The 13,016-nt window shown below is 48.1% G+C and overlaps 1 protein-coding gene and 1 long non-coding RNA gene across 6 annotated transcripts in view; one reads left to right on the forward strand and one right to left on the reverse strand.

Moving 5' to 3' along the window:
- Nucleotides 1-13,016, forward strand: part of IQCK (IQ motif containing K) — an 85,671-nt gene that overhangs the window by 8,014 nt on the left and 64,641 nt on the right. Inside the window, exon 5 of one of the 5 annotated variants that reach the window (XM_039885492.1) lies at nt 187-2,927. The exons of the other annotated variants lie outside the window; for them this stretch is intronic. Within the exon in view, the coding sequence (XP_039741426.1) occupies nt 187-240 (54 nt within the window). The 3' untranslated portion in view covers nt 241-2,927. Of the gene's footprint in view, nt 1-186; nt 2,928-13,016 lie in introns of those variants that run through there. 5 annotated transcript variants of the gene reach the window in all.
- Nucleotides 1,055-5,833, reverse strand: LOC120620463 (uncharacterized). Its single transcript, XR_005657880.1, has 2 exons — nt 1,420-5,833; nt 1,055-1,389 (listed from the first exon to the last, which is right to left on the reverse strand). It is a non-coding gene; the product is annotated as an uncharacterized LOC120620463 (long non-coding RNA).

The following is a 13,016-nucleotide window of genomic DNA, read 5'->3' on the forward strand; positions in this document are numbered from 1 at the left end:
CTGGCGCACCCCACACGAGTCCCCTGGGAGGCTCCCTCTTTCCTACAGTCAACAGGACACTCTGGATTTGCGTGGTCCCCGTGTGGCTTCGAATACTGGAATTTGGGTAAAATGACGACCACACTTAATGCTGACCACGCACTCGCTCTGTGCTTTGTCATCCGTGATGTCCTTCATCCCCCGCAGCGGCCCTCCGAGGGCCCTTCTTTTGTCTCGTCTGACAGAGACTCGGAAAGGTGATCAAGGGGAAACGACCGACCTAGGATTCAAATCCAGATTAAATGATTTGAAATGAGACGGAAACTGGCAGTAACTCAGTGCCGACCCCGATGAGTTTGGCACGGCGCAGTCTCGGGGACGCTGCCGCCTGCCTGGTTGCCGTTCGGCCCGGGACCTCTGAGAAGAACCGGATGCTGCCCTGGTGGCGCTTCTACATGCTGCAGAGACAGTGTTTTCACATCGCTCCGACAGCATTGCTTAGTTTTGAGACACAGGCCTGGCGAATTCAAATCTAGGGGAACGTGACCCCGCCTCATTCTTCTGACTTCCTGGTACAGCCAGTTGCCCATCCTGAACCAGGAAACACCACAGCGATTAGGTCCCCGTTTTCATCAACAGCAGAGGACGTTCTGCCAAAGGGAACTAGAAACAGAAAAGGCTGGCACAACAAATGACAGCGATCCAGGTACTGACTGTCAGCTGTAGGGAACGCTCCGTTCGCCTGTGGTTTGACTCCTGCTGTGCTAAGTCATGGTACCAGTGTCAGAGAAGCTGTGTCATTGATTAGTTGCCCACTGAGCGTCAGCACTGGCCAAATTGCTTTATACACCTCATCTCATTTCCCCCTGAGAGGGTTACAGAAACCATCGAAGCCAGATCCCCTTTTACGGAGGAGGCCCCTGGAACTCAGAGGAGACGGGCGTTTCCTACAATCACCCAGCTCGTGAGCAATGAAGCCCATCTTCAGCCAAAACTCGGATGATTCCAGAGCCTGGACTTTCATCCCTCCCAAAATGTGGGAGTTAGAGGCTGTCGCCTAAATAGCTCCAGGCTATTTTCATTCATGGTTATTTTCTGGACAACAGATTGCTACTTGCCTTAGGTTATAGAATCTAAACTGCTTCTATTTCTTAGTATTGTTCATTTGCTCATTTGGTTTCCTTGACAAATTAATTCTTGTCCCCTACTCCTAACTGACCCTTTCTCAACGTGTGGTGTTACAGGTACAAGGTATGGCCAGGTGGAATGGTAGTGAGGCTGGAGGCCTGGGAGTGGAGCCCTTGGCCTGGTCCTGCCATCGTCAGCTGGCCTTGACTCTCTGGTTTTAGGAACCGCTGCTAAATGAGGGATGCCAGGCCATCTCACGAGTCACACATCTTTTTAATCTTGCTGTTGGCCGCAGGACGTTCAGTGCGCTACACCTTTTGTTAGACCGAATGCAGGCAATATAATGATCAGACGATGGAATGAGCACAGCGGAATAACCTTTGTTCGAATATATACGTAAGGAAGCTTTGCAAACAGATCGTCACCCAAGTTCAGCTCTAGTCAGCAAACATTTATTAAGCCCTACTATGTGCCGATCGCAGGGCCAGGCCCTGGGCCCCGCAGAGGACAAGGCATGGCCCTGTCCTCAAGAAAACCACAGACTGGTGGCGAAGCCTTCCGTAGCTGAAGAATAATGGTGAACGAGGGTCATTTTCATTTTTCTCCCTTTTGTATCTGTTGTTTTTGGCTCCTCTGAAATAAGAATGGATGTGGAGAAACGGCCAGAATGGATGCGGACCTGAGGGCAGCTGTATTCCATTGTGCAGCCTTCATTCTAACGTATTCAGCTGTGATTCTTCTAATTTATACCCTTCTGAGGGCACAAAAATCAGCTAAAAGGGCAGTAATTAAGATTTCACATTGAGGGTTGCATATCTAATGTCTCTACATAAATAATTTTGTAACGAGGGGCCTGACAACAGTTTCCAACCTCTAGGCAATGACAAAATGCTTTTAAAGAATCCGAAATTTCTGTTTGTGTTGGAGATTAATGAGGCATCCTTGTGTCAACTCGTATTTCATCTCCGATGTCCCGCAGATAAGCTGCCTCGGAGACTAAATGAACTATTCCAAGCACCAAGCGCCGCAGGGTGCTCGAATAGAGCATTAGCGTTTAAATGTTATAACAAATGATCAGGAATGTAGAAAGCGTGGGTTCTTCAAACTATCAAACTCGCAAGAACTGATAAACTTGAAAGGCGGCCAGGCACACTTGAGTCCGACATCGCCATGCCTTCGCAGGGTGACCCTAAGTAATCTGTGAGCCTCAATTTCCTCACCCCTTGAAGGGCTGACAGAGGCGCTCCTGTTACGGGAGGACAAGGGGACGTATTTAATGATGCTCATGGCACCACAGCGTGTTGAGCTCGCCCCACCGTCCCTTCAGGCTGGGCGGGGAAGCTCAGGACTTTGAATGCTACAGATCGCAGTGCGGGTGAATTACCGTTAACTTCCTTCATTTCCTGACTTCAGATTTCTTAATTAAATCTGATTCCCTCCATTCCACATCCTCCCTGACCCCGGTCCCTTGGTCTTATGGATTAGTTTTGAAGGCTTAAAAATTACATTACTGCCATCTCGACATTTGTCAGACCCAAGCGGTACTCCTGTTATCCAGATCTGCACGACAGATTTGCATTTTCTCGATTCGGCTGTTCCTCACCTCCTGCCATTGGGAACAGACGCTTAAACTGAATGATAACTGGCCTTCAGCCAGAATTACGTCACCAGAGCGTTCTTATCCGTCTCCAGCTGACTTGCATCCAAATGGCATTTAAACTGCGGTGTAATTCATTGTTTATTGGGGCCATTAAAATTACATATCAGATTGCTGAAGAATAATTGCTGATTTGTATTTGCCCTTAAAATGCTGACTTCTAGTTATTTTTTCTCGCTTTCCTTATTTTATATTTTATTCTATGATATAGCCCCTGTGGTTCATAGTATTTGTTGGACGAATGGGTGAATATGGTTCTTTAAAAGTCAGGTCCACTTTTAAGACAGCAGCTACGTTACGGAGCTCATGTCAGTTTGCCGCAGCGACTGTGCGCAGGAGGCTGCGTGCTGACTGTGCCTGCGGCGTCTGGATTTGCCGGGTCTGGAGGGGAGTAGGCTGTGGGGTGGCCGCCCGCGTCCGTTGGAGTTAGAGCAGAGCGAGGAGCAACTCCTCAGAAATCGAAGGCGCCTCCCAGCACGTGGAGAGCCAGAGTGGCCAGGACGCTGGAATGCAAGAATAGCGGTTTCTAGCGCTTTTAGAGGCTTTACCCTGGACCAGACATTGTTGTGAGCACGTCTTCACCCGCAGGAACCCACTGAATCCTCGCGGCAGTCCTCCAGTGTGGGTGCTGGTGTCGCCATCTCACAGGTGAGGGCTGTGCGGCGCCAGGGCCAACCAGCAGGCTCAAGCGCACGGCTAGGAGGCGGCAGAGCCCAGATTCAAACCGAGCGGTCTGTGTCTCGAGCTAGGAGTTTGCCCGCTGGACCATGCCACCAGTTGGTCTGAGGGCCTGCCAGATGCTGAGGCCAGACTCTGATGGAAAAGATGGGTCTGGGGGCTGTGGAGGAGGGGAGTGAGAAGCTAGGTGAGCCTGGGACAGTCACCCAGACCAGGCCTTCAGTCAGGCCCCTAGGGGCCTGTGAGTACTGACATTCCAAAAGAAAACCGGAATAAAACACAGACAGACAGACAGACAAGAGGCAACGCCTGATTACTATGCCATAGAGCACTAGGCCATTTGCACACATGCCTGGAGTGCGTGCATGTGTGTGTGTGCGCGTGCATACTCGGATTAGGCAGTCTACAGTACGTGGTGCCGTGGTTCAGAACCTGGCCTCTGGAATCAGACAGACTGCTTCCAACCCCGCTGTTCCCTGGACAAGCCATGCAAGCTCGATGATTTTGATTTTGATTCATTAATAACTGGATTCTTTTATATATTTTATTTTAAATATTATGTATCAGATTCCCATGAATTTCATAAAGATCCTGATCAAATAGTTTGCTCATCATTAGATATGTAAATCTCTGAAATGCTCAGAATAAAATTCAGCTTATTTAATAAGCAGATATTTCTCTATTCCTTAAGTTTTGGAGGAGGTCACAATTGGGAGACTAAACCTTCCATGTCTGATTCCCATGAATTGTCACAGCCTTAGGATTCGATGAAGACCCTGCGCGTTTCACGATGTGGATTTAGCGAGTAAAATACATTTGTTTAATCCTTCCCCAGATGCTTGTTTTCATTTATGTGTAAAAGGTCGCAGAGGAGATTAAGCGGCACATGTAGGGCATTAACGTGACATCTGTAAATGAGGTCGGTGGGCATTTTAGTTTTGCTGTGAAATTAGCTGGTTGCTAGCAGTGTTCTATAGTTTGTTAAATATACTCCTACGGGTGAAGAATGGACAATGATTACTTTGTGCAAATAGTTGGTGGGAGTGTATCTGTGGGCCCACAGTAGATACTGCACAGGCGTTCCTCTGTGCAGACCGATTTATGTAGCGTATGTGTGACTCTTCAGGTTTCTTTAATGACCCAGGACTACCAAATTCAGTGGCCTGTTCCAGGGACAGAAAGGAAAGGAGGCCAGTATGGCAGGAGCAGAGTGAGCAGAGGAGGTGGGGGGTGAGGCCGGCAAGGTCGTTCGGCCACAGCCATATCACATAGGCCAGTAGAGAGTGGGGGTTTCATTTTCAGAGCAGTGGGAAATCATCAGAGTGGTCGTCTTCAACCCTGTCGGGCCCAATGCCCGCTTGTCATCACATTTTATAGTGCTTTGCTTACTGTCCTAAAATGAAACACTTAGATGACATTACCTGTTTATCAGATACCTGATTACTACCTGAAAGCGTCATGACTTAAAACAGCAATGATTTATTATTTCTGTGGGCTGCCTGGGTGTCTCCCCTTGGTCTCACCTCGACTCACTCATGTGGCTGCTTTCAGCTGGCGACTGGGCAGGAAGGTCCAGGCTGGCCTCTCTCACATGTGTGGGGCCTTGGTGCTGGCTCTTGGCTGGGGCACTTCGGTTCTCCTCCACATGGCCCTCACCCTCCAGCAGGCCAGCCCAGCTCCCTCACAGCCTGGTGGCTTCTGGGCCGCCTTCCGAAAGGCCGAAGGCAGGAGCGTGAGGCCTGGGCTCTGAAACTCCACCGGCATCGCTTCCACCACGTTCCATCGGTCAAAATGACTCACAAGGCCGGCGACTCACAAAGCAGCTCGTAAGAGGGGGAGAAAAAGACTCATCTAGAGGAAGTAGTAAAGTAACATTGCAAAGGGGCACGGACCCGGGAGGCATGATTAATCAGGGGGCACTATCATGATAATCTGTATAATAATTGCAAAAATATGTATAGTAGCTATTTACATTACAGTGGGCTATGATATAAAGCAGAAATAGAATGAAAATCACTTCTGCATATTTTCCTTTTTAAAGCTCAAGTAAAACCACGCAAGCAGACGCGAAGCAGCCCCTTGCTCACACCCATGCGAGAACCACCAGGACACAACGGTGCAAAACACAGACCGAACCACATGCGCCATTTTCGTCCCTCCGATACTGAACGTGATCTTGTCTTTGGTGATCTGATTTTCTGAAATAGTGAGAAACTCAGGTTCTGGGTAAAACAAAGTACAGTTTTCACTTATGGTACTTGCTTTTCTGGCAAAACCAGTGTATCTTAAAACCTCGTTTTAAAAAAAACCTTCTGTTTATCTGTTAAATGGAGCTAGGTTCTTGGCTCAGATCATTAGAAAAGTTTTTTACCCAGTAAATATTTAGGCTGCAGGATAGAAGATTCCGGAAAGAAAACAATCCATAAGGTTTAAATTGTGTGATGTTCTGAGTAGCCCTCCTGCTGGGATGTGAGTTTAGCCCCTAAATCTGAAGTATGGCTCAAAGTTAAGGGCTGATTGGTAAGGCTCGCCCATTGCTGGTGATTAATGACAGCCATTTATAGAGTACTTCCTATAGGCCAGCATTATTTCGCTTTGTGATCTCTTTAATTATCACAGTAACCCTTTGAATGGGCGGCTTTATTGTCCCCATTTTGTGGATGAGGAAACTGAGGCCCAAGAAGTCCCCAAATTCACATGGCTGCTGAGAAGAAGAGCCGGAGTTTGAACCCTGAGTCTGGCTTCAGAGCCTGGCACTCAGTCCTGCATCGATAAGGCTGTTAGTGTTGAAAATACTTCCCTTTGAGACTCTTGGAATTGCTGTCAGATCCAGTTTGTAAACCATGCAGGAAAATCTTATTATAACTTTATAGTCATGCCTCTTTTCTTCTTTTTAACAAAAGCAGCATTGATTACTTCATTTCCAAACTCAGCTAGGACTTGCTTTTGTTTCTAAAAATCAAAGTCGTCCTCAAAAGCCAAGGCTTTGAAAAGAAAGTCAACAAGCTGTGACCCAAGGGTGACCCCATAGTTGTCTTACAGAATAATGGGCAGTGGCTTTGTGACAGGATTTTCCTTCTCTGCTCTGGAGTTTTGCCCTCTTCCTTTCGGGGCCACGGCTTTGTGCCAAGTGGCTGTCGTAGCCATCCTGACTGGCCGCTACGTAGGGAGAACATCACCACTTGGCCATAAAGTGCATTCCAGTTATTGTACATGGCATAGGTTCACTTTTTATTACATAACAAACCTCCTCGGAAGTTAGTGGCTTAAAACACCAACAGTTTGTTGAGCTCACCGTTTTGTAAGCCAGCAGTTCGGACCGGGCTCAGCTGGGAGGTTCTTCCAGCCTTGGCTGTGGTCTGCCGCCAGGTCGGCTAGGATGGCCTCAGCTGGGATGGGCCTCAGCTCTGTTCCACCGGGTCTCTCACCCTGCACCACATTAGCCCCGGAGTGTTCACAGGGTGGCTGGGGTGGGTCCCGTGGACATCCTCACGGCCCCTTGAGCCTGAGGCTTAGAACTGGCACTGTGGGGAAACAGACCCCATATCTTGATGGGAAGAGCTGTAGAGTCACTCTGCAAAGGCTGTGGATACAGGGAGGGGGGTGGAGAATGGTGGGTGGCCCTTTGTGCAGTTGACCTCCTTCCTCTATTAGAAACAATACGGGTCTGGCAGCAGGTGGCAGCAGGTGGCGGCGGGTTTGAGTTCTGGCTCTAGCTTAGTGACTTCAGGAAAGCTGCTTGCCTGCAGCTCTCTCCTCTGAATTTGTAAACCACAGGCAGGATTGTTGAGAGGATTAAATAAGGTGATATGGGCAAGGGGCCGGCTCTGGGGTCCAACTGGGTCAAGTGTTTTATCTTCCACTTACTAGTAAGTGACTTTGGGCAAGGTATTTAGCCTTTCAAGGCCCATTTCTTCGTCTGGGAATAATAATAAATAATAATAATAATAATGATAAATAGTAATAGTAACATGTAGCTGTCGTGAGGATAAATAAGTTGAGTAAAATTTAGAAGACCATCTGGCACATAGAAAGCCCTCATTACATCCTAACCGTGGTTGGCGCTGTTAATGTCACGCTTGGAAAACAGCACGTCTGTGAGGGGACTGTCATTCCCCATGGCCCCTTCCAGGTGGCCAGTTGTTGCTTGAATGACTGCAGGGCAGAATCCCTTAACAGGGGTACTACTTCCTAGACATTACACACGCCCAAGGATGGACTTTCCTCATCATTCTAAAAATAAGAGCGCCTTAACAAATGATATATATTTGTAAAAATCTAAACATAACTCTTTAACGGTGAGCAACACGAGGAGACCCCCAAGGGCTACGGGGCCTCTAGAGCCATAGCTGGTGACCGAAAAGAAAAGAAAGACGGCAGGTATTGCAGCCTTTTCTTGAGACTTTATGTCTGAAGGATGCGAAGCCATTTTTTTTTAATGAATGAAAATAAAGTAAGATTCAATCGATTCTTTTTTAGAAGAACGTATCTCAACAGAAGTCATGGATCCTCTTGGTTATTTAGAGAACTGCATTTGTCCTGCTACTTTTTCTTAGCAGGAAACCCAAGCCATCAACTAGTCCCAGATCCAAAAGATGTTTAAACTGTTAATCCCTTAGAATAATAAAGGTTCGTTCAGGAAGTGGAGAGGTGAAACCGAGCTTTCTTGAAATCAAACTTCTGCGTCGGAATTGAAGTGCTGTGGATTTTTCCAGGCTTCTACATGAGATATTATCGGTTCCTGACAGTGTTCTGAAGCGAGAGTCTGTCTGCAGACTACAGCCCGGGGGCCAGCTGCCTGCTTTCGTAAATGAGTTCTTATTGGAATCCAGTCACACCATTCCTTCCCACATTGCTTATGACCATTTTTGCACTACAGTGGCAAAGCCGAATAGTTGTGACACGGGCCTAAAATATTTATTGTCTGTCCCTTTGAGAAAAAGCTTACTGACCCCTGTTTTGAAGTCCCGGAACTGTCCATATTTTGGAGTCGGCAGCTGCTTTTTTTGTGACATGGGGGACAGTATAAGGGAAGCTTCCTGTTACGTGTAGAATATGGAACTGTGCTCACCCGAATTTAGGGCCCAGTTCTACTTCCTTCTAGATGCGTGATCTTTCACCTTGCTAATATTGTGGCCTTGTAACCTTAACCTTCCTAAGCCTCAGCTTCCACCTCTATAAAATGAAAATAATAATGTTAGTGTTTACTTCATGTAAGGAGTTTGCGAGAATTAAATAAGATCGTGCATTTAAAGCATTTCGGTCAGTGACCGACACAGCTACAGTGAAAAGTAGCAACAAAGTAAAAACAGAATTAAATTGGAAAAGAGTTCCTTAGACCTGGGTTGGAAGACAGAGAATGAGGGCAGGATTTAAGCGAGAAACTGGACACACGTTAGGTCAAATGGGGGGAGACTCCAAAATGTGGAGGGCTCCGGCAGAATACGGTGATGAAGGGCGGGGGCGCTGGAGGCAGACAGGTGGCCTTGAACTCCCCCTCCAGTTTTTGCTAGCTCTGGGTCCCTGGGAAGATTCCTTACATGCCGTGAGCCTCAGTTTCCTTATCTGTTAAGTGGGGAGGGTAATAACCGTCACACCCACTTCACCAGGGCCGTGGGAGGATTGAATGACTTGGTGTGCATGCCACACTGATAACAACTGAGTGCTCAGGAAGGGCTGGCCATTGCCATTGAGAATTGTGCTCGAAGAAGGGACTCAGGAGGAGAAGCAGATGTTAGCAAGCGAAAACCAGAGTGAGGAGAGATGGGTCCAGGCTGACAGGGAAGGAAACGATAAATCCAGTCTCAGGTAGGTGTAGTGAGACGCATCAGGACAGACACATCATCAAAGTCTCTACCATAAACTGCCTCCTGCACGGGCCCTGACACATCTCCGTCTTGTCTGAGCAGGGGGCAGGCCTTGTCGGGAATGCTCCAGACCCCTTGGTCTCTCGTCGGCATGACTGTGAAGCTAGCTTTGCAAATAATTCTGACACGGAGACAGGAGTTTGCATGGAGTAGAGTTTCCGTGAAGACTCGCCTGTTCCTTACTGAGTCTTCACTGACACTGACCTTCCCATCTTCCCTTTATAATCGTAGTCACCTTCCCCCGGAGTCCCTGGGCTGGCCAGAGTCTGTGTGAATCGAGAGGGGAACAAGGTTTCAAGGCAGGAAATCACACACACAGTTGTTAAGCTAGACCTTCAGCATTCTCCTCAGACTCTTCGCGGTTCCATTCCTGTTCTTATGAACTGGGTCTTATTCCACTGGAGCCAATTAAATTTGAGACGTCAATATCACTGCAAAGATTAGACATCACAGTTGGGTTGATGTTCTTAAACTATCCCCTGCCATCCCGCCCTACCTTTGGGTTAGCTTAATTGGAACGCGAGAGATCAGAACTTAATTAGAACTTAATGGGACTTCTGTATGAAACAGAGCCGGCTTAGCAGCAGCATTGTAAACTTGGAAATTCTTGTGTAAAGTGAATGATTTTTACTGTAAGCAATTTTTGATAAGAGGTTTATATCGTTAGCAATAAAAAGTAGTATGAACTCAGAAGAGTTCATTTCGGCCGGATGTGTTCGTTAAGTATGCAGAAGTAGCGTTCCCACAGTGGCTGGAGTTAACTCGTCACAGAAAACCTCATTCAAACTAAAATAGGAAAGGGTTGGTTGGTTTGTTTGTTTCTGTGGACAAGAGACCCACAGGGAGATCTTCCTGTGCAGCCCAGATGATGTCTTCACGACTTGCTTCCCACTCCATCTCTTGATTGTTTCCTCCGGCTCAGCTCCACTCTCAAACGGCCCCTCCCTTGTGGCACCAGCCTGTGACCCATAGGCTCAAGTTTAGCAGAGAAAGAGAAAGTCTCTCCCAGAGTTTCTCTATGATTGAGCTGACCCGGGTCAGTTACCTACTTGGGAATCAGTCCTTGGCCCTGGGGGGATTTGGTGGGCTGTTAAGCAGAGGGAAGGAGCCCTGCCCAAGGCACAAAGCTGTAGAGTTGATGGGGGGGTTCCCGAAAGGAACTCAGGGTGCCGTTGATCAAAGAAGGCAGAAGGGACTCTGGGCACCTGTCTCGGCCAGGACTCGTTAGGTCTCAACTAGCAGAAAACTGGCTGAAATAGTAATGGAGTGACTGACTGGAACATTGTGAGGTAGAGAAGGAAAGCTTCAGGACTGATTCAGGGGCTCAGCGAAATCACCGAGGACTTAGTTTGCTTCTGCCTTTCTGCCTGGCCTCTTACAGAGTCAGCTTTATCCTTAGGCTGGCTTCCTCGCAAATAGCAAAACAGCTATGGTCGCCGGCCTAGGCTTTGCCTCCGCCTCCTCCATCCACTGGAAGGAGAGGATGGTTGGCTCCTTCAGAAAAGTGAAGGAAATGATTTCCCAGAAGCCCCAGCATATCTCCTGTTACATCCTACCACTCTGAACTTGGTTTCCTGCTCGTTCCTGATCCAGTGAGTCCCTTGGGCCAGGGTGGGTGTGGACCAGATTGGTTTAGGTGTAGGAGGCGGGTGAAGCGGGCTTATCTGGGCTGCCTTATCAGGGTTCACACTAGAGCTGGCCGTGGGGTTAATCCTTGACACCCATCGCAGCTGCTACTCAGCTAGGGGGTGGGTGTTTGCTGGACATTGAATTAACCACAGTGGGGCCACGTCTTATTCATTTCTTTATCTCTAGCATTTAGTACAGGGCCTGACACATAGTAGGTCCTCAGTAAATGTTTACCGAACATGGCCAAACTGGAACAGTGTTCCTTGCTTGATTTGGAAAGAAATCGGGGGTTTTACGTATGAGTAAAGTGATGGATGAAAATAAATCTTATCTCAGCTTTAAATATGTATTAAATGCAGGGTCTGGATAGAGGCGATAAGGCTTTCTACCTCTCCTCCCATCCCAGCACATGCAACACCAAATTTTCCCTTTCGGCCTTTGGTTGCTCATCAAATTCCATCACAATGAAGAGTATCGTAAACAATAGTTGGTGTCAGGAAACGATTTCTAACTCCTGATAAGTCCATTGATGATCTCATGACACTAAAATTTGCTACTCTGAATAACCCAGTAAAACAAAACCTCTTTTTTTTTTTTTTTTTACATTCCTTGCCCATCTAATGGTCATTTATTGTAGTTTTTAAAATTAAATACCTGAATATCTTTTAAAAGGTGCTAAGGCTCTGGTCAATAAGGGAAGAAACTCCATTTCCTGGCCTTGACCAATAAAGGAAGTGAGAAATACCATCAGCTTTTGTTGGAAAAAAGTTTCTAAGGAGTGGAAAAAAATAGATCCTTCCAGGAAAGGTGTGGTAGCGCTATTTCTGCACTACTCTCGTTAATCGAGAATACTTTCAGAAATGACCGCGTGGCCTGCGCTGGAAGTCTTGGTCAATGTTTTGTGTTGCGAGTGCTTATTTTTTTAACTTCTTATCGAAGCATTGTTTTTCTCTAATGAAATTCTAATGCGGTAGGAAAACGAAGCCCCGGTCGAAGTTCGCTGTGATAAGAATTTCGGCGGCTGGGTACAGTCCCAGTGTGTGCTCACCTCCAGGATCCTAGTTATGGGCCAGTTTGGTCGTGTCCGGGGTGGGTCTCGGGGGTCTGGGAGTTTACTGGGGAGAATAGCTACGTGGGAGAGGAGGCTGTGACTTTCTAAGTGCAGCCCATGCCCACAACTTCACTGCAGCCCTTAACTGCTTCGCCCATGTCCCCAGTACCCTGGCCACAAGTGATTGAACCAGGATTAGGTGTCAGGCCCTGAGGGCAGCCACTCAGTGGCTATGAAATGGCCCGGTACACTTGCTCTGCCCAGCGGGATGGTCTGTCCTTGACGGCGTCTGACCAGCCTAGTCAGTCTCCCGCGTGGGGAGTGGGGCTGTCAGACACAGAGCGAGCAGGCACACTGTGATATGGGTTCAAACAGAGAGATACTGCAGACGAGGAGTCAGCTCGAGAAGCCAGGAGTGAGCAGACCTTGAAGCGGAAGAAGCAGAAGGAAGCAGTTAGAAGAGCAGCAGGGAAAACAGCAACAAGCGTTGAGAAAGAAGCCATGGCCTGGGAGCCGGGTCCACGCAGAACCAGAACCAGAGCCGCTCGGGGCCACAGAGCTGCTGGTGGACGCCCGTGGCTAGCTGTCCTGTGCCCTGAGCAGCCGTGGAAGCCGGTCCACTTCTCGAGTGCTGGCTCTGCCCCCAGTCAGAGGTAGTCTCATGTTCCTTACAGTAACCCCTGCGCTGGAACATTTTGTTCAGAAACGCCTGTGGCCTCTCCCTGGGGGAGGCTTGGCCGTGCGATTGCTTTCGTCAGCGGAATGTGGAATGCATCATATGACGTATGTCATGGCCAAACACGCTTGAGGATCAGTGCACGGTCCACCATACTCTTTTTGGATGACAGCTAGTCATCCCAGAGAGAGCTTCACCCTGGCAGCCTGAGGCCCGGGTGAAGACGGCGTGGGGAAAAGAGCCACAGCCGATTGAAACGCTCATGTCACGTGAGAAAGAAAGAAACCGTTGATGACATGAGCTCTCAGATGTGGGGTTCGTTTGTTGCAGCAAAATCTAGCCTAAACTGAC

Source organism: Pteropus medius, unplaced genomic scaffold (assembly GCF_902729225.1).
Source record: "Pteropus medius unplaced genomic scaffold, Ma_sr-lr_union100, whole genome shotgun sequence".
Lineage (NCBI taxonomy): Eukaryota > Metazoa > Chordata > Mammalia > Chiroptera > Pteropodidae > Pteropus > Pteropus medius.